The sequence below is a fragment of the Drosophila ficusphila genome, unplaced genomic scaffold, assembly GCF_018152265.1.
Source record: "Drosophila ficusphila isolate 14025-0441.05 unplaced genomic scaffold, ASM1815226v1 contig_791, whole genome shotgun sequence".
In the NCBI taxonomy this organism is placed as follows: Eukaryota; Metazoa; Arthropoda; class Insecta; order Diptera; family Drosophilidae; genus Drosophila; species Drosophila ficusphila.
In genome coordinates this window covers 8,643,639-8,669,393 of record NW_025064737.1, presented here as the reverse complement: position 1 = coordinate 8,669,393, position 25,755 = coordinate 8,643,639, and the positions used below count along the sequence as shown (strand labels likewise).

Below are 25,755 nucleotides of genomic sequence, written 5' to 3'. Positions count from 1 at the left end.
GGTAACTTAGTTTTTAAATTGCCTTGCTTTAAATTAATATAACATTAAATTGACCAGTACTGTTTTAATTTAGTTGTAAAATAAAACCTTTTTCTTTGATGTGCTTATTTATTTGAATTAATCCTCGACCGGAATTCTTAATCTGTTAGTTTAAGTATTCAAATGCGCTCACACACTCTCAAATAGTTGCCACCTGTTAAAAATTGACAGACCAGTGTTGCCATATGAAACTTAGAACTGTTCATGACTGCGGTTTGTTTTTTGTTATTTTCCGCTCACACTTTATTTTGAACCGGCTGGGATTGTTATAGAATATGAATGCTGTGTAGTAAACAAACTCAGGATGTCGAAAATTGTGATGAACCAACTGACCCACCCTCAGCGTGTTCGTCTGCTGTACAAGACTATTCTGCGACTCCACAGAGGTAAGATTTAAGACTAGCCCTCTCACAAATAGCATCCATTTCACATTGGTTCTCAATTTCCGTAGGACTTCCCGCGGAACTACGTGCCTTGGGTGATAACTATGTACGAGACGAGTTCCGGCGACACCTCAAATGCAATCCCATGGAGGCACAGCTCTTTATGACCGAATGGGCTGTGAGTTTTACGTAATTATTGAAAATGTGCTCATTTTACGTATGAACCCTTTGCAGCGCTATGCCTCCACAATCACCCAACAACTGGGGATTCGTGGGAAGCCCAAGGGCGAGTTGGGCGAGCAAATAGACCCCAAGGCCGTTGAAATGCTTAAGGACGACCAGGTGGTGCAATTATACGAACTTATGCTGGCGGCCAAAGGTGTAGGAGATGATAATGTTGCGGAAAAGGACATCCGAGGCAAATAAAAGAAGGTTTACTTTATTGCGACTGTTTTTCTAAGACCTTGTACTCGTATTTTATGCCATTTTCCTCTTGCACACCCAGTGGAACATCGGACTCGGGAGTAACTTCTTGAAAACTGTCGGGGATTGCGGGAAAAAATGTGTCGCACTCAAACTCCTGCTGGATTTTAGTTATGTACAGCCGGTGGCATTTTGGGGAGGCCATGGCCTCCGCATAAACACCACTGCCACCCACGATCCATGTGTTCTCAACCTCTTCTTTACCCTCCAGAAACTTCAGAGCTTCCTCCAGATTTGGAAAAAGAAGTACTGATTCGGGCAGTTCTTCGGGTTTAAGTGTGGTGCTCAGCACTATGTTCAGACGATCGGGGAGAGGTCTCTTGCTTTCTGGAACTCCGAAATAAGTTTTCCTACCCATCACGACGGCATTATGCTTGGCAGGATCATTCGTCTTCTTTGTGGTGTGGCTAAAATACTTCAGCTCGGATCTGCAGGGATTGAACTTTTAGTTTTCAGTTTTATCTTCTATAATTAAAATACTTTAGGCGCCACGGAAGATCTCCCTTGATTCCGATGCCAAAGTTCTCGCAAACCGCCACTATTAAATTAAAGCGCAACATTTTTATTTGCTTTGAAGTTAAAAACTTTCCTTGTAAACCTGTTTGGAACAGCTGATCGAGATTGCGCGGGAAAGCAATCCGATCGCAACCGAGTCTTACCACTTATCGTTCCTTAATCGGATTTTTAGGTCGATAATTTCATTCAAATAGAAAATATTATTAATAAGGATACGCATAGTATTTATTGCTAAATATTCCATATTCCTTTTACAAATACTTAGGAAAGATTGTATTTTAAAGCGAGAACAAGGCCCGGCTTATATTGTTATTAAATACAAATGAGGATTAGTTTTTGAATACGTTCTTTCGTCTTGACCCTATAATACAAATTTATTCGATCAACGCAGTGAATTGATCAAACTTTTTCAAATGAAAGCTGCTGATACAGGTTAGTACCTCCAGCTTTAAAAAATATTTGTATAGTGTTCCCACACTTTATGTAGTATGCATCCTGGCATTAACAATTTATTACAAATTTCTTAAATTCTACAAAATTACTCCGGTCCCTCTAGAAGCCAGTAGGTTTCCATCTCCCCTTTGCCCTTGACCTTGACAAATCCCCTCGCTTCGACCTTGTAGCCGACCTTCTTCACCTTAAGCGCAGTATAGTTGGACAGCTGGATCATCCAGGGATCACTGCTGCTCTCCATTCGTGAGGCTGTGTTAACAGTATCTCCAAAGAGGCAGTACCGAGGTACCTTCATGCCAACCACTCCGGCTACCACGGGTCCTGAATTGATACCCACTCGAATAGCCACGCCGGGCAGAGCATGAGCCTTCACCTTTTTCATAACCCTTAAGGCCAAGTCACAGGCGTGTTCCGCGTGGAGGGGATTCACATCGGGTGCTCCCGAAACAGCCATGTAAACCATGCCTACAGTCTCCACTTTGTATACGAATGGGGAAATGATCTCCTCATCAAGGGCCGAAAAAACCTTGTTCAAAGTGGTCACTGCCTGCATTGCATCCTGAATGTTATTGGATCCACTGTCGTAGACGTTTAGCACCTCAATGAAGATGACAGAAACTTCCTCAAAAGTCTGACAGACGTGCTCCTCGCTCTTTCGCATTCTCTCGGCAATGGGACGTGGTATCATGGAGTACAACAGCTCATCACCCTGCCGTTTCCAGGAATCAGCCAGTTCCAGGGACTTTTCCAACTCATCCGACCGCTGTTCCTCCTTTTCAAACATGATCTCCAACTTGGAGCAATGCTGCCAGCCAGCCATCACCAACTCCCGACTCAATCCATGAGGATTGAGATCGTTGAGGTACAAACCAATGCCATGCAGCTCATCCAGATTCTCGATTAAAGGGCTGCAGAGGAAGATCAGCGAGTCCACGTCCTTGATGTAGAACATCTGACCCTTGAGTAGGATAGATCGAAGACCCACCGAGTGTCGTCTCTGTCCCGTGGCAGGATCAATTTCGTCCTTGGAGGTGGAGGTGGTCGGCTCATCCTTGTCGTGCTCCGCACTAAACTCCTTTGCACTAGCCAAAGCCATTGCCTGGGCCTCGTTAAGACTGCTGGCTTCATCGAAGTTTTCAAAGTCAAAGTTCAAGGCCGCATCGTAGGCAGCGCGGTTGTGTCCTGTTCGGATTAACTCAAACTCAAAGAGAACCGTTCTCATCTGCAGAATCGTCTCCCATTCGATCTGAGTGTCTTTGGGCCGCCGACACTTGAAGCGTTCCAAGATGTGGCTGCCAATGAAAGTTTTTGGATTTACACCTGGATTATGAAGGATCCATGTCTCAACGATTTTCTCGCCAGCGAGTGTGATTTTCATATCGTGATCCAGCACAATGGTGAAGGGAAAGAGCTCCAGGAACACGTTCAGGTCCACCGAGGGCATCTTGAGCTGGGAAGGATGGGCGATGACATTCACCCGCTTGGCCATGTAGTCGCGGTTATCGAAGTCCAGTCGGTACCTTACAATCACAGTTAAAGGCCCTTCGGTAAGCTTAATGGGACCCGCTGTTCCCCCGCAGATATCGTTCTGGCTCTCTAGGACATAGGCGGTCATGTCCAGGCCGTAAAACTCCTTGGCCACCTCTGTCATCTGGCCAATCAGGTACTTGGACATTCCAGTCCTTCCGCTTCGATACAGGATCACTGCGCCATTGTCGTCCATGCTAGTCAACTGCATGCTGGGCGACTTCATTTTGGGATATGTGAACCTCATCTGAACGTGGATGTTGTCGATGGACTGCAGGAAGTCGCAGAAGTACCTGCCCGTGGAGCGGATCATCTTGTCGTAGCCAAAGTTACTGAAGAACCGCACGAAACATTTCCCAAAGAAGTTCATGCAGAAGTCGAAGGACTCGCCCGTGCTGGCAGAAAGGGCAGCTGCAAAGTCTGGCATCAGCTTATCCGGGTAGATCTGGTGGGTTTTGAAGCTCTGGTGCTTGCAGTCGACTATCTGGCAGACCTCCCTCCAGGTCTCCATCCCGTACTCCTGCTGGATGTAGTGCTGCACACTCTCGTACAGCATTCCATACATGGCGGCGGTGGTTGGGGATGCTTCGTCCTGTCTATCGTCCAAATTGCTTTCGCAAAAGTTTTTCCTGAAACGAGCAAAAGTTGGCAGGCGCATAATCAGGGTGTGGGCAAACAAAGTTTTTCCATCGTTCACAGCTGGTAATTAGGTAAACTGTGTTCGACCCCGGAGGATTTAAGTCAATTTCGTTGTGTGGGTCAGGGATTAGCCAAACAAACTCATATATAACCGAGTGATTGATGAGAGCTAAGGATACAAGCGAAGGTTACGGACAAGGGTCTGGGTCAAGAAAACTTGTAAGTAGAGACTCGTAAGTTTAATTGAAAATTTGGGTCAATCAAAAATAATTTAAATCCCTGGAGCCTTTACTTTTAAATAAATAATTATAAGATATTTACTCTTGGCCTCTTTAAATGATTTACTTCATATAAAAAGCTGGATTTACTCCGCTACTTAAGTTAACTTAATAATCTGCTTATCAACTTAAGATGCAAACTTGAAGAGTAAATAAAACACGGTTTCATATGCGCGATGTGCCAAGGGACTTCCTCTTATCTAGCCTTCAACAGCACTCAAGGAAACTCTGTTATTCCTCCTTATAATTTGATTTATTGCCCTGACAGTTTAATTTGTGTTCATGTGCCAGAGCCAGGCAGAGAATCCAGCGACTCCTCTTCCCTAATATCCTTTAAGCTTGTCACGTTCCCGGCTCATTGTACTCCTGACTTATTTCCGTTTGCTGTTGTCGGTAATTCGCTGTTGGCACTGCCTCCTTTTAAATTTTTTCCCACAAATGCTAGCTAACTAAGCCATAAATTCCCAAACATCTTTGAGGGGTTTGTGTAAATATGTTTAATTCTGACCAAAAACATGCAAATTCTAACAAACCTTCGGCCGTAAAAAGTATACTAGAGTTCTGTTGTTCGTGTGTTTAAAAGAAAATGGTTAGGAATGATAAATGGTCAGAGATTGTAAACTGTCAAATATAATATACAGGGCCGACGTTTGGCTTCCGCTCTTTTATCCTCAAGTTAATAATAAGTAGATTTAATCGCTCGTAATTTATGGTTGCTAGGAAGAGGTCCTCAATTTACAGATGATAATACAAAGTGGCTTTATTAAATGTTAATCAATTATAAGTTAAGAGCATCAAAGAATCCGATTTTTCAAAGAAGGAATTTATGTTTTAAAGTTTAAAGTTCTAACTGGTATTATTGTATTTTGTTATACTTTTCTCACTCAAAATTGTTTTTAAATCCTTTGACGAACTGCTTTCGCTTCAGTTTTTAATAAACCCTGTGGAATTTCCTCTTAAATATTGTTGATTACGGGACCGTGAAATTAGCTTATCATATCCCTTGGAACCCCGCTTACTTTATATTCCTTTTCGCCTCGCACCAATCCACTAACCGAACCGCGTCGAGTTCTCCAGCATCGAATCGCGTTGTCTGCACCTCTTAAAGAGTTTTAAATTTATCCGCGCGGCATTTGCTCTTCGCTTATTTATAATTTAAGGAGGCATACGTTTACACACACAGCTACCCCGGATGCGTAAATTCGTAGCATATATATATATATATTATATATACGGACGTATTTTTCGGTGGCTCTCACTTTTCCGGACTCCGTGTTCCGTCGTCGGCAGTTGCTATTGTTACACTAAATTTGTTTTGCCGCCTGTCGCTGCTTCCTTGGCTTCTGGCTGTCTGATTTGTTTCATGATTTCCACTGACGAGCTTCGTGAGAGTCTGTCGGTTCCGTCGGTTCCGCCGTGGGCTGTTGTTTGCCGGAGCTTTCCCTTTTAGCCGGGACGATGTCGGTCGAATGAAGCGAGCCCCTTTGGCGGTCAGGCCTTTTATAGCCCGCCCACTACCGAGTTGCAGTCGGAGCAATATTTCCGGACCACTTAGGACCTACGTGCCTGCGCCTCGACACGCACTTCTGTGTTTGACCATCGTGATCATCATCATCATCATCATCGTTGTTATTCTGTTATTTCCATCGGCAGTCAATGCTCTTTGCCACAATTGCCACTTTCTCTCCTTTCGATACAGTATCAACATTGACACACAAACGAAGGAGTCATTTTTCTCTCCGTTCATTCGTTTTATGGCCCCCACTCCATCACTTTGCGGTATGTGCGTTCGAGGTCCTGGCATTCCGTGCAAAGTATTGTCCTGTGGGGCTTTCGACTTTACTTTACTGCTGAAACGTTGTTTCAGGGATGCAAAAGTAGAAGCACTGCTGGTAACTTTGATAATGCTTCCTAATTATCCTACAATACCATAAACAAATGTTTTGCTCCTTTGCATAATTTAAAATCCCTTTAAAAAATGAAATAGTATTGAAGATTTTATGCTCACAGACCTGAAAAAGTGTAACATTTAGAGGCATTACATATTTTTGGGGTTCTAAAGTATATACCATCAAGAAATAATATTCTTGTTTGTTCTCTTAAAACTAAAAAACTTTTAAAGCCTAACAAATTTTATAGTACCAATTTTATAATACTTTTTATTAGTACTTTCCACGTTATTAGGATTTTGGCTAAACTAAGCAAACTCGTTATGTTGGGTACCAATCCGATTTGAAAAAGCTCTTAAACTTTATTTTACAGTTTTTCCCTTATCGTGTTTTATAGGGACCATATGCTCCCATCGTAACATTTCCAAATTACTTCCGAAATAGATCCCAACGCCCTGAAACATTTAAAACCCTCTGTCAAATGTATCATTGTTGTACAGTTATTCGCTTTTCCATTTCCCTTTTTCCCAAATGGGTGGATGGCTTTGGGGCATCTGTACTTAATGCCTTTCCATTTCACGCATATCCCGGCAATAATGTATGTGAATATATGTGTGTTTGAATCCTGGCTCTATTTGATGTGTTGTTTTAAAGCAATTTAAAGGGGAATCCAAAGCATCGAACAAAAGGCCTTTGTCCCACTTCGGCGGAACGGATTTCAGTCGAGCCTATTAAATAAACGTTGACAATTTTATGGGCAGTGCATGAACGGACAGAAAGGACGACAATCTTTCTGGTCTGAGAAGATATTTCTGGCTCGCTTAAAAGCCACTCAAAATGACATTAATAAACGCAATGGACAGGCGCTTCAAAGAACTACGATATGTATAAGTTGTCTTTCAGTTCTCCAGGAAAAAATACTTAATTAATGCTGTAATAATAATTACACTGTAAAAAAATAAATATCATACTGTAGTTGAAAGAAATAAATAATTTTTCGTTATTCTAACCATATCCGTCTTATTAATCGACGTATAAATAAAGTTATTTGAAACTTCATAAACTAGAAAAAAGTTATTTCTTTCAGTGTAGATACTATCGGTATTGTACCGGAATTAATTGCCAACGGCCCAGACACTTGAGCTGCTCTTTCGCAGCACACGCAAAGTGACTTAATTTAATTCCTGGGAGGAGAAGGAGAAAGGACCCTTCAACCAACTCTACTGAAAGATGGTATAGACTTATGGAAGTCCTTCGTGGGTGGCGCAGTTGATGGTGTGCAAAGTGACACGCAAACCGCCCATAAAAGTTATTAAAAATGGATTTTCGGCAATGGGGGTTGTCTGTTGGAAATGGCTAAGGCGGGGAGTTGATTAAGCTAATAATTGAGGAAACAGGGTTGAGGATGTGAGAAGACTGTCGGGGAAGGGTAGGAAGAATAACTTATCTATATTAAAGAAAAAGTTGTTTTTTTTTTCTGGTTTCTTATAATTCCTGAAGAAATTCCACAAACGTACATATTATTTGAAAAAAAAAAAAAAATGCAATAAAATTATTTAAAAAAAGGGGCTAAAGCGTTAAATAGAATTTCAAGAATCGTGGGCTAAAGAAAACAAAATTTATATTTGCAAATTTAAAAAACGTAACCTTTTCAAGTCTTTTCATTTGATTCAAATATTTAAACACAAATCGTAAAGAGGTAATTTTCTCTTTTATTGCAACAAATTAAGCTTCAGGTGTGGTACAATCTTTCAGTGCAAAGTGCTAAACATTAAGGTACATTGAGTATTCTATTTTTTTAACCCTCTGGTCCCTCCAGCAACCAGTAAGTCTCCATTTCGCCCTTGCCTTTGACCTTGACGGTGCCGCGCGACTCCACTTTGTATCCCACCTGGGCAACTTTATCGCCGGTGTACTTGGACAACTGGATCTTCCAGGGATCGCTGCTGCTCTCCATTCGAGAGGCAGTGTTAACGGTGTCCCCAAACAGGCAGTATCGGGGAACCTTTTGGCCCACCACTCCGGCCACCACGGGTCCTGAATTGATACCCACCCGAATGGCCACGTCGCCCAAATCGTGAGCCTTGAACTTCTTCATCACCCTTAAGGCCAAATCACAGGCGTGCTCCGCGTGGAGAGGATTCACATCAGGTGCACCCGAAACAGCCATGTAAACCATGCCCACAGTTTCCACCTTGTAGACAAACGGAGAGATGATCTCCTCATCAAGAGCTGAGAATACCTTGTTCAAGGTGTTCACCGCTTGCATGGCTCCCTGAATGCTGTTTAGACCTTCATCATAAACATTCATCACCTCGAGGAAGATTACGGACACCTCTTCGAAGTTCTGGCAGACCTGCTCCTGGCTGAGTCGCATTCTCTCCGCGATGGGACGTGGTATCATGGAGTACAACAGCTCATCTCCCTGCCGTTTCCAGGAATCAGCCAGTTCCAATGACTTTTCCAACTCATCCGACCGCTGTTCCTCCTTTTCGAACATGATCTCCAACTTGGAGCAATGCTGCCAGCCAGCCATCACCAACTCTCTGCTCAATCCATGAGGGTTGAGATCATTCAGGTACAGACCTATACCATGCAACTCATCGAGATTTTCGATTAAAGGGCTGCAGAGGAAGATCAGTGAGTCCACATCCTTGATGTAGAACATCTGGCCCTTGAGCAGGATTGACCGCAGTCCCTGAGACGATCGACGTTCCCCGGTGGCCGGATCAATCTCATCCTCTCCCGCGGCTTCTTCCGCATCCGTCGAATGTGCTTCGTTAAACTCCTTGGCCTTAGCCAATGCCATTGTCTGGGCCTCATTCAAATCCATCTCATCATAGTTCTCAAAATCCATATTGAGCACAGCATCGTAGGCAGCGCGATTGTGTCCTGTGCGAATTAGCTCGAACTCAAAGAGCACTGCTCTCATTTGGATCAGGGTATCCCAGTTGATGGTGGTGTCCTTCGGACGACGACAGTGGAACAGGTCCATGACATGGGTTCCGATGAAGCCTTTCGGATTCGCACCGGGATTGTGCATAATCCACGTCTCCACGATCTTCTCTCCAGCGTGCGTGATTTTCATGTCGTGATTGAGGACAAAAGTGAAGGGGAACAAATCGAGAAAGACATCTAACTTTACAGTGGGCATTTTTAACTGAGAAGGATGTGCTTCGGTATTGACGCGCTTGGCCATATACTCCCGATTATCAAAGTCCAGTCTGTACTTTACAATCACGGTAAGAGGACCCTCTGTAAGTTTTATGGGGCCAGCGGTGCCTCCACTGATGTCGTTTTGGCTTTCGATCACATAAGCTTTGATCTCCAATCCGTAAAATTCCCGGGCAACCTCGGTCATCTGGCCAATCAAGTACTTGGACATTCCAGTGCGACTGCTGCGATAGAGAATCACAGCTCCATTGTCATCCATGTTGGTCAACTGCATGCTGGGCGACTTCATTTTGGGATAGGTGAACCGCATAATTAGATGTATGTTGTCTATGGACTGCAGAAAATCGCAGAAGTACCGGCCGGTGGACCGTATCATCTTGTCGTAACCAAAATTACTGAAGAAGCGAACGAAACATTTCCCGAAGAAGTTCATGCAGAAGTCGAAGGACTCCCCCGTGCAAGCGGACAAAGCTTCGGCGATGTCCGGCATCAGTTTGTCCGGATAAATCTGGTGGGTCTTGAAGCTGTTGTGCTTGCAGTCGATGATGTTACAGACTTTCTTCCAAATATCCATTCCGTACTCCTCCTGCACGTAGTGCTGGACACTCTCGTAAAGCATTCCATACATGGTTGACTATTCTAGAAGAAATGTTTTAAACAGTTTTATTTATTTGTTTATTCAACTTTAAACCTAATTGTAGTTATTAGTTAATACACTACTACAAATGACTGAATTTATTGAAATTTTAGGGCAACTTGTGGGATTTGGTTAATTAGCTTTTGATAGAAACATAGGAACTTTTTGGTTTATTTATTTAAACTTGAAATACTAAGAATTTGAAATTATTATAACCAATTTTAAAATTTATAAAATATTGTTCTTAAAGTCCAACCAACCTTCTTCAACAGGTTTCCTTCAAGTAAGGGGCGACTTTTATTCCTCTTTCACGGCGTTATGGTTTCAGTTCAACTTTGCAATTCCTTGAAGCCAATTTATTTATAACTCCATGCAAATCCGATATATATGAACACACAATCTGGGCACATATGCTGGCGACAGTATCCAAGGTAATAAATACACACACGCACTAGCACATAGCGAACACTGTTTCCATTGTTGTTACTTTGATTTTTATTGGACGGGTGCTCACGACTGTGAGTAGGATGCTGTGGATGCCAAGATATCCTCAACGAGTGTGGACTTTGTGGGTGAAAAATTCCTAGCTTCGCAGCTCGCATCCAGGACGCGAATGAAGCGCCTGTCGTTTGTCGCCCGGACTTTTATAGTCCTTCGGCAGTCGTTTTAGACTCCTCCTCCCCCCCTTGCTAAATGGTGGGTCTAACCCCCTCTGGTAGTGTTACATTTCATGTCATTGCTCCTTGTTGATGCCAATTGACGGTTACTTTTCGATAAAATATCAAAAAACGAAAGTTTTATTGCTTTTATACCAATAACTCACACGCACAAACGAAGAGTTTGTCACGTAAATCTTTATAAAGGCGTCCGTTTTGCTTCTACTAAAACGCCATCACTTCTCCTGTAATTTTGTTTATGCTCCCTTTTGATGTGGGATTTTTCGGCTTGTATTGCGCCACAATTTACATTTACTTTTAAGAGGATTTAAAAATTCCACAGCATAAATCGTGGAAGGCACAGACATGAAAACACACGCAGAAATGTTGACATTTTAATGAGCATTCCTTGCAGAAGTGATGATAACGGTTAAACAGGACCGGTATTTGCATTAGCACCCCGCTTTTGGCTCTTCACAGCGGCCATAAACGTGACAACGTATTTAATTAGTGCCCTTCTTCACCGCTCCTCCAATCCTGCCCAGTTGATTGGGCCACGTGCTGGAAGGCCGTTGACATCTCACTTGTAGCTTATGCTCCCAGGGGCAGACAGCAGACTATGAGTCTACTCGGAATCCCCACCCACCAATCGCGAGACACGCAATCGAGGAATAAAAGTTGTAAAATACGCCGAATGACACAAACGATGAAACCATTTGATTGATGAGAGGGACGGAATTACAACAGCCACCAGACGCTAACCAGGCTTTTCGATATTTACATCGAAAAATCCACGAGCAATTAAAGCTAAATTCGACTCGTTGGCACTCGGTTGCTCCTTTGAGGTCTGCTCGTATTCCCTTTCACAATTCAAAACCATTTAAATTGCTCCAATTTTCAGTTTTTCGGCATGCTTAATCTTACGCGTTTCAACTCAATTTAAAAAAAGTTGCAGAGAAGATTAATAACCTAAAAAAAATAATAAAATGATAATGCAAAACAAAAATTTATAAAAGAAAATAAATTTGCTACCATACTGTCAAAGGGTTTTGAAGCCTAGTAACAACGTCTTAGTTTTAACTAATTCGGAACAATAGTATTTTCAAACTTAATTCACTAAAGTATAAAAGGTTATTTAAATTTACCAACGTTTCTTGCTGAAACTACTCAATCCCAATATTTATTACAGAATAGATTTAAAGTTTTTTTACCCTCCTGAGGGTGCTTTTATATTTTTTTGGATAAGCTTGACTTACTTAAAATATTTCCCAAAGGGCTTACAATTCGCCTGTTTGCATAGAAAATCCATAATTTTTTTAATTCATTAAGAATATCCTAAAACTGGCTCTATTTGCCCAGTCCGACCTTGTTGAAGAGTTTGTCCTTAACGATCTGGGCCATCAGACCGTGTATCAGTTCAATGGTTGAGCGGCTGCAGTCTCTTGTGGCCTTGGACAGCTTGTCCTCGGAGCGCTTCTCGTTGACATCGGTGCCTGTGGAGTGAAAAACTGACAGTTATATGCACAATTCCCGATTCCGACTCGTTATGTACCGCGACCTAAAAAGTTCTCACTCTGCTCCAGTTTCTCGGAAAGGTCCATGATCTGGCCGGTGGTGTACTCTGTGTTGGTGAGCAAGCCCGAGCTGCCCAACGTATTCACCCAGTACTTGTTCCACAAAGAGTCCAACAGTTTGCGATCCAGTGCAGACTTAAAGTAGCTAATTTCCAGGGGATAGTACTGCTTGCAGTGAACACCAAAGTCCTCGATTTTGTTTAACGGGATGGTCTGGTACTCAGAGGGCTCCTCGTTTGGAGGCTTGTAACCCTTTGGGTATGTGCGGAAAGCACCAAGGCAGACTTTCCCGGCGGAGACGGTGCGCACCGGATCGACCACGATGGCCACGAAGGGCTCCTGGTACGTCTGATTGAGCATCTGCGTAGAAACATCAATGCCGGACAGCCAGCAACCGTAGCCGGGATGACTGTGGTACCAGCCCACGGCGTGCTCCATGCGGCCCACTTCCTTGGCAGCTTCCATGTAGGCAGTCATGTATTCGTAAGCCTGCGCCTGGGCATTCACACGGGTCTCTGTGCCCTCCACGGGAAGAGCAAATGCATCCATGACAATCTACCAGAACAACATCTTTACTTATAAGAACAAGAACTCTTCCCTTGCTCCAAATACTCACCATCGTGTTGTCCTCAACCTTGCCCAACATCAGACCCATCACCTCTAGTGTTCCGCCAGAGCGGGCGTGCATCACCATCTTGAGGAGCGCCAAAGCCGAGATTTTTATGTCCTTGAAGAAGTGTGGATCCTTTTCCCAGGGCTTTGCGTCAATGATTTGGCGCTGTTGCTCCGCATCGTAGCGGAAAATTTCATCGCAGCTGGGCAGCGTCTGGATGTTGTTCTCCAGCTCCCAGGTCTTTTGTGCTGCGTCGGAGTCCATGGTGAATATACTATGAATGAAATTGTAGCCTTTTGTTGCGAATTTTTTGTTTTATTCCGGCTCTATTCTAGGGATGACACTCGCGATAGCTTACACTATCGATAGCTTATTACCAGTGCTAAGAATGGCACAGTTAAATAATCACCCATTCAAAGATTAAAAAATTCCTTTTTTTTGGGTTACTGATATTACCACGTTATCCTTAAATAAGGTATTGTTCAATTCTTAGAAGACTTTTTTGCCTATTAAATTTGATTGCGGTAATCAATTTAAACTTTACGTTGTTCGCTGTTTTGCAGCACTGGTGAACTGATTTTCAATGCCAGGGCTGCCATTCATGTCAAATAACATTGGAATTCCCCAATATAATATCAAGTGATGAAAAACTAAATTAAACTATTAAAATATTACATACATTTAAATAATTAAAAACATTCAGCATTTGTATTAACTTACATCTCATTAAGCACAACCGAGTTGCCAGCTCTCGCGCCCTTTCTTTCAAATTTAACGCCTATGCCGGCGCATTTCAAGAGGGTTGGCATTACTTGCGCGTCCATTGCAAAAAAAAATTCCTGCACAGAGTTTTCGCCACAATTAACTGACTTCGGCAAGCTCGTAATGTAGGCCGTAAAAAAGCATTGCGTGGAAAAGAGTAAACGATAAGATTGAAAAGTTTGTGGACGTTGTGTTTGTTAAAATCGCGGTCGCCCAGTTTCCCAATTGATTGTAACTCTTTGCGGCTCTTAGTCTTCGCTTCGGTATTCATTTTCCCCGCACCCAAGCCGCATTTGCGACGCCGCTGGGAAAATGTCACTGGATGGCGCTCGATTGCGCTACGAGGACGAAAATGGTGAGTCCGTAGTCCTGGCGGCCAAGGGACGTACCTTTCAGGTTGGCTCCTACTTCAACTGCGACCTAATCCTGGAAGGCCCACAGGAGGAGCGCCTGATTTGCGAAATAATTTGCGACCCCTACGGCAGGGTGAGTCTTAATAGCAGGAAACCCCTATGAATTCCCCTTACATTCAGGGTTGTCAATCTTTAGGTAAACATCTACAACAAGTCCAGCCAGGAACCCATCCATCTAAACGACAAGGCAATCCACGGCAAGCGTCCACTGCTTCACGGCGAACGGATCACCATTCGGGACAAGGTCTACATCTGGGAGTTCCCCAAGTCTTCCAAGACGCAGGATGAACCCAGAACCCCAGAGCGACTGTCGCCCGTCGAGCAGGCCTCGAATTCCTGTCCCTCGCTTAAGGTAAGTGTCTAAAATAATCGACTGCAAGTACAGTCTTCCAAGATTTACATGTTCCCTATGTTTTCTATTTGCGTTAGCAATCGCATCGTCCGCAGACCGATAAACGCCTGACAGTTCACAAGTAAGTGAAAAACAGCAGGCAAACGCCAGCTCAGCTACCTGGCAACCCCTAAAATTCCTTGAGTGTGCAGCCTTACAGCAACAACAATAGGAAAAAAACTCTGCCGCAAGCATGTGTTGCCTTTTTGTTAATGGACCTCATAAAACCCTGTTTTTCCCGGTTCTTTTTCAGCTTTCACTACAGCATCAATTCGGATGATGAGGGCAATACTTCGATAGATTCACGCGATCAGAGCTCTCACTTGGAGGAGGACAGTCTAAATTTCTCCACTCCGCCGAGCACAGAGACCACCGCCTGCGAGTCGCCCAAGGTCGACTTATTGGAGGCCACGCAGAACAAGGAAAACACGGCTACGCCACCGGGCAGCCACAAGAAGTTGTTGCAGCTGTGCGCCCGTTCCGACGTGGTTATCACCTCCTTCTCACCACGCGAGACTGGCGTCAAGTTGCAAAAGTCTTTCACCTGTGTACGCAAGCCGGTTAAAGCTGACACGGTCACTGTGTCCACGCCCAAGAGCGTTTACAGCACACCAAAGGGTGGTGTGCTATCCGAGCTGAACGATGATAGCTGCAGCCGCGATCTGATGGACTTTGGCACGCCATCCACCTCGAAGAAAGCAAAGCGAGCATCCTCCATGTTTCTCATCGACTTAACTACACCCTCAAAGCTCCGACCAACTCCCAAGCAGACACCTTCGGCCATCAGTGTGGACAGCACAGACGAGTCGTCCGATGCATCGCCGCTGGTCATTGATATAACCAACTCGTCAACACCGCCTCAAACAGGTGCTTCACAACGGTACAAAACTCCTAGGCGTCCGGCTGGCACCACAGGCGCCACACCAAAACGAACCCCTCATTCGCTGATAAAAAGGGCGCTGTTGACCAGTACCAAGAAGCAGATCACCGCCAACCAGTCAGGTACGACCACTCCAGGTGCCACGCCAAACAAGCGACCATCGCTGCTGGAAGCACGCAGGCAGTGCCTTACCACTCCCCGCCGCTTGCCCTTCCATCCGCACAGGCGGACACCAGTCCATCGGCCAGAAGAGCGTCCAAGGACTAAGGCGCCCAATACCTCACCACGCAGGCGTACATTGCACTTGGAGTCACCTCGCGAGAACAAGGTCTCCCAGATCAGAAAGTCCTTAGCGGCGGCCAAACGAAGTCCCGCCGTTGACAAGAGCAACAAGCTGGTGGCTAAGGCGTGCCGATCGCTTAACTCGCCCAAGAGCGGCTCCCCCAAGCCGGGATCTTCGAAGCCGTCATCGCCCTGCCCCAGAAAAACATTTAATCTGCCCCAGAATAAGTGCTCAACTCCGGAGAAATTGGACGACTCAAAGGACGAGTTAAGTCGAACGTTCACTGTCATGGATGACACCCAAGGAAAGGAACAGAGTGGATCAGGATTAGTAATTGAGGCGGTTGCTGCTCTTATTTCTGGAGATGTTGAAAGCGACGTGTCCTTTCAGTTGTCTTCCGAAATATTCGATAAGAGCCTCCCGCTCACAAAGTCCACAGAACCAACTTCTACCGAAGACAAGAACCAATCCACAATTGCGGACAATAATAGGACATTTGAGTTAAAATCTGAACAGGAAGAAGTACTGTCCAAGCAAGATGATGCCATACTCGACGAGAACAAATCCAAGCTAGAACCTTGTGCCAAAAATGATTTGAAAACAGTTAAGGATCAGCAGAAGCCAGAAACTCCCTCAGATGCCAATCTTCAAGACAAGGAAAGAAGTGAAGCTTCAGAAACCAAAAAACCAGATACACCCATTATCGAGGATAGTATTTGTGAGGAACTTCATGCAAATATTCCGGTCGAAACTATTGAGTCCGCTGATGAATCTATAGAAAAAGGTGAGTCTACAATTTAATTTGGAATTAATAATAAATTTACTGGCAAATTAATTTACAGCCGGTACATCACAAACTAAAGACGAACAAAGTGCAGATGCAAATTCGGAAACTGTTGAGAATCAGCAGAAATCTGAAACTCCTTCAAATTTCATTCATCAAGACAAGGAAAAAAGCGAAACTTTGCCTGTTTCAGTCGAAGAAAAATTAGAAGTATCTATTGCTGAAGATAGTATCTGTGAAGAAGTTCATGCCAATATTCCTCACGAAACCGACAGTGGTAAGCGAGAAATAAACTTAAATATATTTGAAGAGATCTTTACACTGGTCTTGTTTATCAATTTCAGTTAATCCGGAGAAAGTAATTGGTGAAATCGTTTGCGAAGAGCTACCATCCAATGTTGAATCCACTAACAAACCAATTGAAAAAGGTAAGCCGTAAATTGAAACCTTCGTAAGAACAAAACTGACTTTTTAAATTATTCCGGCAGTCAACACGCCACAAAAGAAAGAAAGCCCAAATGTGGAAACTCCTGTGATTCGGAGAAGCTTGCGCCGCCTCTCTGTTGATCAGAGGGCAGTGGCCACAACGCCACGCAGGAGCACTCGAAAATCCTCAGTGGACGCTAGCCGTATGGCGTTGACGGAGGTCAACAAGAAACCCACTCGCCGCGCATCCTGCTCGGCGGTGGAAAGTCAAGATCTGGGTACACCGCGGCGAAAGCGGCGGTTCTCACAGGAAATGTCCACGCCTACGCGTCAATCAAAACGTCTGATGAATACGCCCAAGAGGAATCTTCCAGTGGATGAGTCAGTTGGTGACATGGGCGTCATTTTGGAGGAAGTTGGTCAAGAGGACGGTAAGTTAAGACCCTATCTTATTCTAAAATTTTCTTTTTGCAAGATAAGATAAGATAAGATTCCGGTTATAAATTTGTGACTTACAGAAATAACTAAATTATACCGCCAAAGCGTACTTCTATTTCAAATAATATTTTAATTAATTATTGAATTACCGGATTATGTTTTATCAAAAATAAATACATAGGTATACTCGGCAAACAACTAATTTATTACTACCTTACAGAGGAAAAATCTGCCATCCCTGAGGATGAGAACTATGGGAACGAACTGGCTGTCGATGAAACAGACAAGGTTGACTACCACGGCCTGAAAGATTTGTTAAAAACCCCCAAGAGCTGCAGCACGCCACGCTTCAAAGGGCTAAGGGAAATGATGCGCACACCAAAGATTCCCGCCTCACCAATTTTGGGCAACATGGCAGAGCTCTTGGACACTTCTGCCGGTAACACGCCCCACCACAAGAGCAGGAACATTACAGTTGCTCGCGTGGATCAGGGAAAGACACTGGATGGAGTTCTGAAGACGCCAAGCGCAAGGAATATCATGGTTCCAAATGAGCCAGCTAGCGCGGTATTGAAGTCCCGCGAGGATTCAGTGGCGGCGACCACCGAATACGATCTGAACATGACAAATACGACGCTGCATCTGGACAAGATCTTCGATGATGTGCCCGAATCGACTGGCGCGAACATGAATGACACCGAAAGCGAGATAAATGTGACTGCGCTCAGCACAGCAACGGGTGCTGATCCCTTAGGATCCTCAAAGCCAAACGAGTCTGTGTCGTCGGAGGCTCTGATGAGTTGCAGTAAATCGGCCCCAGGAGTAGTTTCGCACAAAGATCCTTTGACCAGCACCACATACAAGGCAGCAATGCAGGCCGACCTGAACCTAAGTGCGTTTACAGAAGGAGACTCTAGGACAAATTCGCCAGACCCAAATGAGATGAGCGGAATTCAGTTGCTGGATCAGACATCGGACTCTATGTTCTCGGAGCCTCTCATTGTGTCAAACGTGGAATCCTGCGACGTCACTGTGGACGAGACAAGGGCGTCTGGTCAGACCATTCAACCTAAAGATAACATTGAAGATCGCTCCGACACAGACTCAAACGTAGGTCTTACTGAGCCCCTAGTATTCAGTGATGACGAGGATGAGCCAGAGGACTCTGAGGTGACGCCCAAAAAGCCTTCCAGCTTAGGAGAACCATCTATAGCCTACAAACTCGAAGAAACCTCCGCTTTGCCAAACAACAAATCTGTTAATGAGGCATCAACTGTAAATGAAAACGAGAACAATTCAGTTAGTGAAGTCTCATTGATTGAAGTTGAAGATACTACAATGGAGGACAGTATCAGCGCCACCAAACCGAAAGATAATGAACTTGAAGCTGAGAAAACTCAGGAAATTAAACTAGAGAATTCTAAGGATGAGGAAGCACCTGCTGAGGAAAATAACCAGTCCGCGGTTGCTGATGTAACTATCTTGGAGTCTGAGATATTTGCTCTGGACTCAACAACAGATAGTTCGGCTATTGTTTCCAACTGCAATGCTGATGAGATTTCATCCAACGTCGAACTGAGTTTAAGCGAAGTTCCAGCTGAAAATACTGCCGAAGAAGCTAGCTTGGATCAACCATTACCTTCCGCTGAAATTGAACTTAAAAAGACCACCGATGCAGAAACTCACCAACGGGTCACTGAAACATCACCCTCTACAGATCTTCCAGAAAAAATTGACCAACCAGTCCTCGAAACTTCGCGTTCTGTGGATTATCAGAACGAATCCAAACACGATGAGGTGTCCACTGATACAGAAACTGATCAATCAGCAACCGAAACGCATTCACAAGAACCCATGTCTGATGCGGCCCCTACTGATACAGAAACGGATCAGTTAGATATTAAAGCATCACCATTTGAATCAGACAAACCTGATGAGCTGTCCACAACCGCTGAAACCAACGAACCAGTCATCGAAACATCTCCTTCCGAAGAAGTTCCACAAGAAAAAGCTTGTGAGGTGATCACTGAAGAAAACACTAATTCAGCAGTTGTCGAAATATCGCCTTCAGAGGAACATTTTGAACAGCTTAAGGCTGATGACGAGCCTTCCGATTCAAAGTCACACCACTCAGTCATTGAAACATTACCTTCCGAAGAAAATCCAGAGGAAGTTAAACCAAATGAGGAACCTACTGATGCAGAAAATGATGCAGAGGATAGCGAAAAATCGACAGTTAAAGCAGTGTTCGAAGAAAGAAAACAGAATGAGGTGCCCGCTGATGCAGAAACTGATCAACCAAACATCGAAACTTCACATTCCGAAAAAAATCAAGAAGAACTAAAACTCGAAGAGGATTCCACTGATAATAAACTTTGTATAAAAGTCATGGAAACATCTTCTGCCGAGGAGCTTCCAGAAAAGGCCGAACCTAATGAGGTGCCTATCGATCCAGAAACTGAACAACCAGTCCTCGAAACATCTACTTCCGAAGAACTCTCGGAAGAAATCAAATCTGATCCACCTCTTGAAAAAACTACTGAAGCAGCAACTGATATTGCGCTTGAAAAATCTGTTGACCAAGTTGATGAGACTGATAAAGTTGCTGAAAAACTCCCAATTTTAAACCAAATCGAAGTTCAACAAACTGCTCAAAATGAATCTGTGATTTCAATCGAGGATGAAAAGCCGGAAGCAGAATCTTTATGTGAGTCTATCCCAACTAAAAAAGAAACTGCAAGTGACGAAGAGGCAAAACAAAAACCGCCTGCAATAACAGTTGAGATCGAAGACTCCGGGGATGTGGACTCGTCAGAAAAATCAATTGCTGCAGATGTTGATTCACAAAAGGAGGATGAAGCACCTACATCTAGCGATTCCGATATTTGTGAGAGGAATGAAGATGAATTGGATCAGCCAGAAGAAGCCATTTCTAACGAAAAAACTGAAACTGTAAGCCAAGATTTTGTAGAAGATACGATTTCGGTGGAAACAACAAGTTCTCCAGACAGTAAAGCTGCAGAGTCTGGTCAACCAAATGTAAGTTCTTTAGTTGATGAATCCGTGACTTACGAGGAATCGCCTGTAGATAAGGAGAAAACTGAGAGCTCTAATCAAAACGGACGATCCCACGATAAGGAGATTGATATGGATGCCTCGAGTATAGAGCCCAATTTATTGGATGAAAGCTCACAGATTAACAAATCTGAATCAGATTCTATTTCGGGCCATACATCTGTGGTCGAAAAATCAAAGGAAAATGCGCCAGTACAGGAAGTTGAGAAGGAAAGTCCAGTTCTAGAGTCTTCCGATAAGAAGCAATCCAACGATGAATGTATTGATTTGGATGCTTCAAGTTCAGTCGAGCAATTTCCCCTGGACGAAAATTCCCTACTCGATGATTGTGTCACTGATCAGTCCAAAGGAGTTTCTAGTTTGGCTGAATCATCTTTGTTCGACGCAGCAAAAGAAGAAAGCCCTCTGGATAAGGAAGAAGCTACTAAAACTGATCAAAACGTACCTGCCGACGAAAATATTCAATTGGATGCCTCAAGCAATGATGAGCACCAAACTCTACAGCATCAAAGTGCACTAATTGATGACACCGTCCCTGATCAGCCCGAAAAGGATTGTATTTCCGAAGAGGAGGATAAAACAGGTGTGTCCAAAAAATCATCTAACCAAAACGGAGCTGACGATGAAGTGATTGATCTGGACGCATCCAGCACTGAAGAGCAAATTAAACTGGATGAGCATTGTGTAGTTGAAGATTCAGCGACTGATGAACACAAAGAAGTTTCTATTTTTGATGAATCCTCTAGGTTCGACAAAACAAAGCAAGTATTATCTACGGATCAAGAAGTTGTGGCAGTGAAGCAGATAACTTCCCAAAATGTTGAGCTAAACACATCCGTAGATACCGTGGTACTTAGCAAGCTATTAAGTGATGGAAAGGGAATATCTGTTGATCCTGAAAGCATTGAAGAAGGTGTTTTACAATCGCCCCCTGTGAAGAAGACTCCTGAGAAGGAAAATAGTAAGGATACTTCATTGGTAAACACCAAAGTTTCTACAACAAATACTTTAACAACCGAAACATCTCACCCAGAAATAATGCTAAGTGTTGAGGCGTCACCATCACACGCTAGTAAATTATCCACTCCTTATACAAATCACGAAGACAATATGAGTGAAACTGTTGAAGAACCTAAGATTGATGATTCAATAGCAGAAGCACAGGAGTCCTCAATTAAGGAACAGGAAATTTCAAGCGATATTTCTAAAACACCGTCAGAAGTTAAAGAAGCTCCAATATCCCTCTTAGAAATTCACAGCTTGGAAAAGGAGGAGGTTAAAAATGGAGTCAAGAAACAGTCGATCATTGAACTGAGCGCTAAAAACGAAAATATTAAACAAGTTGAATCAGCCGATGAGCTAATTGACAAATCCAACGACATATCTTGTGAGCAAAACCAGCCAGTTGAACAACAGGATGGTAAATTGTCTCCTCAAAAAATGCAGCCTGAAATCTCATCAACAGAAGTGTGTGAAATCATTGATCTGGATGATTCAAGTTCTAGTGCCCAGGGACCTGAAACGGATTCAATTCTACCTCAAAAACTTTCTGCTGCTATTGCTGAAGAAAAACCTTCTGCATCAAAACGAAGTGTACTTCTAACAAAGGAGCCTCAGGAATCGGATAACCTCTCTATTGCGGATGTTTCCAAATCGTCGCCATTAAAAGAATCAGTCGCCGCTACTGAAATCATCGACCTCGATTTGGATAATACCCAGGAAGAAATAACTAAACCATCCGAAGAAGATAAAACCTTCGAGAAACAAGACAATGAAATACAAGCTAAAGAAAAAGCAGATAGTTCTTCGATCTTGGTAACGACAGACATTCCAGCATTCGAGGATAATTCCGGAATACCTGAAAACAAAAGTGAAGTAAATCCAAGTCAGGAGCCTGCTGAAATAACTTCGACAGGTTTGGAAACCGAAAACCAAGAAATAGTCACTTTGGAATTGAGTGATCTAGAGGATGAAATTTCTGACCCAACAAAAACAACGATGATGAATCGACCTTCTGACAAGCCAGCAAAACATGAGGACAAGTCCCCAGAAGAGAAAGATGCTAAGCCAGTGAAAAGGGCTACTAGAAAGGGATCGGCGTCTTCTGACCGACCTGCTGAAGCTGCCGGTTCTGAGAGGCCGAAGAGACGAGGACGAAAACCATCAGCTGAGGTACCGGAAGTCGAAGAGCATGCTGTGGATAATAATCAAGTGGGTGATGTTCACGCTAAGCGAGGTAGAAATCCATCGGTTGAGGTGGATGAGGCTAAACCTAAAGCTATCGAGAAAAGAAGACGAGGACGTACTCCCTCCGCAGAGCGTTCAGAACCAATCGAACAAAAGGATATAGAAGTCGGACATCAACCGGAGGAAGTCCTGAAACCAATCCTGGAAGAAGAGAAAGAGGCAGAAGTTGAGGAACCAACGGAGGCAAACGAAGAGGATGATACCAATCGAAAGGAGACAGAAAAGCCTAAGAGAGGTGGGCGAAAGGCATCTGCAAAAGAATCGGGTGGAACATCAGACCAGAAGGAAAGGACCGAGAATGTTCTGGAATCCGTCGAAGAAGATAAAATTCCGGAATCACATAATGATCATTATGATCAGGATTCTGAAAAGCCTAAACCAGACGAATCGAAGGAAGAAGCTAAGACAGTGGTGGAGAAGAAGGAGAAGGAGGCCTCTATAGATAAGCCGAAAAGAAGAGCCCGCAAGGCATCTGCAAAAGAAACTGAAACCACATCGGACAAGAAAGAAAAATCTCATGATACTCTGCCAGTCGTTAAAGAAGACCAAACTCTGCATTCCAATGAAGAGCAACCCGAAATATCTGAACCACAGGAGCCTCAACCATCCTTACCAGTTCAGGCTTTAAATGAGGAGCATGAAACTATAACAGAAACTATTACTCAACAGCACCCAGGAAAGCCAACTAGAAGGGCACGCAAAGCATCAGAAGATGTAAGCAAGGTCCCAGACAAGAAGCACAAATTAGAAGAAATACATTCTGTTGACGAGCAGGACAAGGAGGCCATTAAAGTAGTTCCAGCGGAGAAACCGAAACGAAGAGGTCGTAAACCATCTGCAGAGGAAGTGGAAGCGACCCCAAGTAATCAGCACAGTAATGACGCAGAGAAGGCCAAAGCGGAGGAAGCGCTAGTCTCTGTCCAGGAAGACCAGCCGATTCCGGAGGAGGAAAGTAAACCCCCGAAACGAACCCGCAAATCAGCAGAACATGTGCCTAATGTCCAGGAATCAACTAAAGAAGAACCAATCGAAAAACCCAAGCGTCGAGGACGCAAGCCGTCGGTGGACATTGATATTGTAGCCCAAGAGGCTTCGGAAAGGCCCAAGCGAAGGGGCAGAACGCCAGCGGGGCGCGAGGAGCCGCCCTTGCAGGTTGTGGAGCCCGAGAAAAAGACCAGGCGTAATGCTCGCAAAGCTTCGGCCGAAACTGTTGAAACCGTCTCTACCAGCGAGCAGGAGCATCTTCAGCAAATCCAAGAGGCAGTCGAGCCGCAGCCAGAAACAGAACCGGAACCGGCGCCATCCAAGCCGCAGCCGAAGGAGGAGGAGGTGCACAAGACCCGGCGACGCGCCCGAAAGCCCACAACAGAGACGATTGAGGAACCAATTAAAAAGATTTCGCCAGAGGAGCCTGCAGAGATCCCATCGCATTCACGCAGACGTGGACGCAAAGCTACCGAAGATGAGCCCCCGGCAACTGAGGAACCAGTTGAGCCCAAGGCAAAGCTTCGTGGAAGGGCATCTTTGGAGGCAGAGCACAAGGAGGGGACCCCATCAGTGTCTGCTTCTGAGGTCGCAGAACCACCAGCGGCGAAGACAACTCGACGCGGTAGGAAGCCAAGTGCTGATGTGGATGCGACTCCAGTGCCCGCAGCAGCAGAGAAAAAACCAACAGCGCGACGTGTCCGCAAGGCTTCAGCGAATGACGACGAGGGAACGCCGGTGGCCAAGAAGGCGACAACACGACGCGGACGCAAGGAGGATGTCCATGTGGAGGAAGAGACAAAGCAGATCGATTTGCAGGACCTGCCATCGGAAAATGTATCGGCTGTCACGGTTATTTTGAGCTCCCCAGTGAAGACTAGCGACGCCGAAGAACTAACCCCGAGGCGCCGCGAGGGTCGCAATTTGCCGCGTAAAAACTACGAAGAGGCACCAGACGACGACAAACCGCACTCCGCATCGCGTCGGGCACGCAAGCCAGCGGCTTCCAAAGCGCTGGCCAACAAGGCAGCAGAACAAGAAGCACCTCCAGCTACACCGGTAACCAAACCACCCCTCGTCGAGGTTGAAGCCACTCCAGAGAATACGGTTGTCCTGCCGGAGCCAACAACCTCGCAGCGGCGCGAAGGTCGCAATCTGCCGCGCAAGAACTACACGGAGGCGCCAGACGAGGACAAGCCCACTTCGGCTCGAGGTCGCCGGGTTCGCCATCCCACTGCTAAAGCTCTCGAACTGATTGTGGACTCATCGCCGCGACCGGCGACTCCAAAGAGAGTCAAGGACAAGACTGTCGAGGCCGAGGAGCCACCTGCGAAGAAGGCATCACCAGAGCCTCAAGAGGCGTCCGCAGCGGAAGACGAGCCAGCGCCCGCCGCGAAGGGGCGAGGCACTCGACGAAAGGCAGAGGATGCAGCTCCTCCAGCCGGCAAACGAGGAGCTCGTGGAGCCCACAGCGAAACAGAGGAGACGGACCCCAAACCGGCCAAAAAGAATGTACGCGCCACGGCGCGCAAGGCCAAGGTCGAGCCTGAGCCGGAGGAGCATCCGCCTGCCAAGAAGGCACGAGGTGGATCACGTGCCAAGACGCCTGTAGAAGCCTCTGCCACCAACCAGGAGCAGGAGGAGCCGGTCAAGAAGCCGGCAGCTCGCAGTCGAGCACGAGGCGCCAAGGCAGCGGAGCCGGAACCGCCGGCCGAGGAGCCCCAAGTCGAAGCCGTCACCTCTACAGCTGCGCCGCCAGCGCGCGGCGGAAGGGGCAGGAAGGTGCACTTTGAGGCGGCACCGGAGGTCGCCAGCAGTGAGGACGCGCCCAAGCGGGCCACTCGATCCCGCCGGAAGTAAGACGCAGCTATTTTATCCATCAGCTTGCACCACTTTGTATAATTTTTTTTAGTTATTTTATAATATTGCATTTTGTACCTATTTTCTAAACTTCTGTATAAAAAGTTTGCATTTATCAATTAATGAAGACGAGATAATATTTAAGTTCAATTGTTAATCCCTCGTTCCGGTGGGATTAGGTTGGCATGGCTCTACCCGCTCAGAAATGCAAAATCCTTAATAGATTTAAGGCATTACACATTATTAATAAATATATATATAGAGAGTTTATCGTTTAAGACACTATCGAAAATTCACAAAAATAATAAAGATTCGTAAACCTATTGACTGAAACCTCATTATTGAAAAGAC

The 25,755-nt window shown here is 44.9% G+C and overlaps 6 protein-coding genes across 9 annotated transcripts; 2 read left to right on the top strand and 4 right to left on the bottom strand.

Annotated features, from left to right (window-relative positions):
- Positions 1–228: 228 nt before the first annotated feature.
- LOC108087032 (succinate dehydrogenase assembly factor 3, mitochondrial) lies at positions 229–864 on the top strand. Its single transcript, XM_017184200.1, has 3 exons — positions 229–425; positions 491–600; positions 657–864. Exons 1-3 carry the CDS (start codon positions 344–346, stop codon positions 846–848), a joined length of 384 nt encoding a protein of 127 aa, XP_017039689.1. The 5' UTR covers positions 229–343; the 3' UTR covers positions 849–864.
- Positions 846–1,526, bottom strand: LOC108087031 (dihydrofolate reductase). The gene is made up of 2 exons (XM_017184198.2): positions 1,386–1,526; positions 846–1,333 (listed from the first exon to the last, which is right to left on the bottom strand). Exons 1-2 carry the CDS (start codon positions 1,463–1,465, stop codon positions 862–864), a joined length of 552 nt encoding a protein of 183 aa, XP_017039687.1. The 5' UTR covers positions 1,466–1,526; the 3' UTR covers positions 846–861.
- A 108-nt stretch (positions 1,527–1,634) lies between these two features.
- LOC108087033 (soluble guanylate cyclase 89Db) lies at positions 1,635–5,769 on the bottom strand. Of its 2 annotated transcripts, none has more exons than XM_017184202.1 (2): positions 5,557–5,769; positions 1,635–4,030 (listed from the first exon to the last, which is right to left on the bottom strand). In XM_017184202.1, exon 2 carries the CDS (start codon positions 3,964–3,966, stop codon positions 1,960–1,962), a length of 2,007 nt encoding a protein of 668 aa, XP_017039691.1. In that variant the 5' UTR covers positions 3,967–4,030; positions 5,557–5,769; the 3' UTR covers positions 1,635–1,959. The 2 variants fall into 2 exon arrangements, with proteins under 2 accessions (XP_017039691.1, XP_017039690.1); XM_017184201.2 differs by having other exon boundaries at positions 1,636–4,030; positions 5,338–5,769.
- A 2,180-nt stretch (positions 5,770–7,949) lies between these two features.
- LOC108086997 (soluble guanylate cyclase 89Da) lies at positions 7,950–10,614 on the bottom strand. Of its 2 annotated transcripts, none has more exons than XM_017184131.1 (2): positions 10,279–10,614; positions 7,950–10,020 (listed from the first exon to the last, which is right to left on the bottom strand). In XM_017184131.1, exon 2 carries the CDS (start codon positions 10,007–10,009, stop codon positions 8,006–8,008), a length of 2,004 nt encoding a protein of 667 aa, XP_017039620.1. In that variant the 5' UTR covers positions 10,010–10,020; positions 10,279–10,614; the 3' UTR covers positions 7,950–8,005. The 2 variants fall into 2 exon arrangements, with proteins under 2 accessions (XP_017039620.1, XP_017039621.1); XM_017184132.1 differs by having other exon boundaries at positions 7,950–10,015.
- Positions 10,615–11,869: 1,255 nt separating this feature from the next.
- Positions 11,870–13,408, bottom strand: LOC108087022 (COP9 signalosome complex subunit 5). Of its 2 annotated transcripts, none has more exons than XM_017184190.2 (3): positions 12,865–13,408; positions 12,233–12,803; positions 11,870–12,167 (listed from the first exon to the last, which is right to left on the bottom strand). In XM_017184190.2, the coding sequence occupies exons 1-3, from the start codon at positions 13,123–13,125 to the stop codon at positions 12,022–12,024; spliced, it is 978 nt and encodes a 325-aa protein (XP_017039679.1). In that variant the 5' UTR covers positions 13,126–13,408; the 3' UTR covers positions 11,870–12,021. The 2 variants fall into 2 exon arrangements, with proteins under 2 accessions (XP_017039679.1, XP_017039678.1); XM_017184189.2 differs by having other exon boundaries at positions 12,227–12,803; positions 12,865–13,356.
- Positions 13,409–13,632: 224 nt separating this feature from the next.
- Positions 13,633–25,727, top strand: LOC108087020 (microtubule-associated protein futsch). The gene is made up of 8 exons (XM_017184186.2): positions 13,633–14,109; positions 14,173–14,388; positions 14,466–14,509; positions 14,681–16,374; positions 16,433–16,651; positions 16,719–16,802; positions 16,863–17,231; positions 17,459–25,727. The coding sequence occupies exons 1-8, from the start codon at positions 13,936–13,938 to the stop codon at positions 25,402–25,404; spliced, it is 10,746 nt and encodes a 3,581-aa protein (XP_017039675.1). The 5' UTR covers positions 13,633–13,935; the 3' UTR covers positions 25,405–25,727.
- Positions 25,728–25,755: the final 28 nt, after the last annotated feature.

Bases quoted from the DNA above. Each gene is read 5' to 3' on its own strand.
- LOC108087032 (XM_017184200.1), top strand. From the start codon at position 344: ATGTCGAAAATTGTGATGAACCAACTGACCCACCCTCAGCGTGTTCGT. The intron at 426-490 runs GTAAGATTTAAG...CAATTTCCGTAG, and splicing joins TATTCTGCGACTCCACAGAG to GACTTCCCGCGGAACTACGT. The intron at 601-656 runs GTGAGTTTTACG...AACCCTTTGCAG, and splicing joins TCTTTATGACCGAATGGGCT to CGCTATGCCTCCACAATCAC.
- LOC108087020 (XM_017184186.2), top strand. From the start codon at position 13,936: ATGTCACTGGATGGCGCTCGATTGCGCTACGAGGACGAAAATGGTGAG. The intron at 14,110-14,172 runs GTGAGTCTTAAT...GTCAATCTTTAG, and splicing joins TTTGCGACCCCTACGGCAGG to GTAAACATCTACAACAAGTC. The intron at 16,652-16,718 runs GTAAGCGAGAAA...TATCAATTTCAG, and splicing joins TCCTCACGAAACCGACAGTG to TTAATCCGGAGAAAGTAATT.
- LOC108087031 (XM_017184198.2), bottom strand. From the start codon at position 1,465: ATGTTGCGCTTTAATTTAATAGTGGCGGTTTGCGAGAACTTTGGCATC. The intron at 1,334-1,385 runs GTATTTTAATTA...CAATCCCTGCAG, and splicing joins GATCTTCCGTGGCGCCTAAA to ATCCGAGCTGAAGTATTTTA.
- LOC108086997 (XM_017184131.1), bottom strand. From the start codon at position 10,009: ATGTATGGAATGCTTTACGAGAGTGTCCAGCACTACGTGCAGGAGGAG.
- LOC108087033 (XM_017184202.1), bottom strand. From the start codon at position 3,966: ATGTATGGAATGCTGTACGAGAGTGTGCAGCACTACATCCAGCAGGAG.
- LOC108087022 (XM_017184189.2), bottom strand. From the start codon at position 13,125: ATGGACTCCGACGCAGCACAAAAGACCTGGGAGCTGGAGAACAACATC. The intron at 12,804-12,864 runs GTGAGTATTTGG...TTGTTCTGGTAG, and splicing joins AGGTTGAGGACAACACGATG to ATTGTCATGGATGCATTTGC. The intron at 12,168-12,226 runs GTACATAACGAG...TTCACTCCACAG, and splicing joins TGAGAACTTTTTAGGTCGCG to GCACCGATGTCAACGAGAAG.